This window comes from Hipposideros armiger, unplaced genomic scaffold (assembly GCF_001890085.2).
Source record: "Hipposideros armiger isolate ML-2016 unplaced genomic scaffold, ASM189008v1 scaffold_6, whole genome shotgun sequence".
Taxonomy (NCBI): Eukaryota; Metazoa; Chordata; class Mammalia; order Chiroptera; family Hipposideridae; genus Hipposideros; species Hipposideros armiger.
The window spans coordinates 219,488-220,707 of NW_017731356.1; the positions used below are offsets into that span (position 1 = coordinate 219,488).

Genomic DNA, 1,220 nt, shown 5'->3' on the forward strand with positions numbered 1-1,220 from the left:
GGGGGGTCAAGAAAAGAAACCAACACGGAATTGCAACAGAACGACCAGCAAGATGAGAGCAGCACCAAGAGAGTGTGGTGTCCTGTGGCCAAATGAAGAAAGTGGATCAAGGTTGCTGGCTTATACCATTGGAAGCCAAACAGGGAACCACTGGAAAAGGACATTTGTGAAGGTAAAAATCATGAGCGTGGTTTAAAATATGTTAGGGTACATTATCATAAATAAGGAGAGGAACAGTAAACGGTAATTTAAAAAGCCTGAGTTTGGCTTCTAATCCTTTGTTTGCTCTGGGATGTTGTCATTTCACCTTTCTAAGCCTCAATCTCCTTTTCTACAACGGGAGGATAATATGTATACAACTGACCACAAATGGTTGCTATGTGGATCAAGTGAGACAGAGTAAGAAAGACAACTTCAAACTCTTACGAAGACATAAAGGAAAGTCACAGGAATTTTAAGATGCAGAAGTTAGATTTAATCTTTGTAAGACAGAAAAGAACACTGAAATCAAGCCTATCATGAGTCAATCATTCATCATATACCTCCAGCAGCACCACTCAGCCGTGCCCCGTGGAATTCCTATTAGTTATACACAACAAACTCTACTTGTTCCTAACGTTTTCGTCAAACACCAATGCACCCTCCTCACCCAACTGAAACTTGACTTATCCCTGAAGACACCACTTACCTTGATGCCAATCATAATGACGTGTTGTGCTCCAAACACGCCTTGCTCGTAAAAATGTCCCTGTTTTTGCACATATGCTATTTCCTTGGCATGGAGGTCCTTCCTCCATCTGATTCTCTAACCAAATTCTAACTCTCCACGGAGGACTGCACGGCCGTCTGCATCACAAAGGCTTCCACGAGCCCTCACCTGTCCTTCAGAACCAGCACAGCACAGAACCCACACCTCTCAGCTCCCTCACTCTGCTCTAACCTGCATTGCACATTTTGCATACAAGCCTTATATTTCGAAACAGACTTCAAGTTGGGTTCATCTTCGCATGTTGAGCTTTTGTATCAGCTGGCGCTCCTACAACGTCTACTGCGAACGTGCACTCAATGAGCCCGACCTGCTGAAGCTACTACGTCTTACAGGATGTTGCCGTACTCACATTTCTTACTCTGCTTTTCCACTTCCGCCTTCAGTCTCTTGTACTTGTCTGTCCTGTAAACCAGGACCCAGGTTATACCTGAAACATGGAAAGCAACATGCT

At 44.1% G+C, this 1,220-nt stretch overlaps 1 protein-coding gene across 1 annotated transcript in view; it reads right to left on the reverse strand.

Moving 5' to 3' along the window:
- Positions 1-1,220, reverse strand: part of TMCO1 (transmembrane and coiled-coil domains 1) — a 38,709-nt gene that overhangs the window by 29,846 nt on the left and 7,643 nt on the right. The window contains exon 2 of the mRNA XM_019646856.1: positions 1,119-1,218. Coding sequence (XP_019502401.1) covers positions 1,119-1,218 — 100 coding nt within the window. The remainder of the gene's footprint in view (positions 1-1,118; positions 1,219-1,220) is intronic.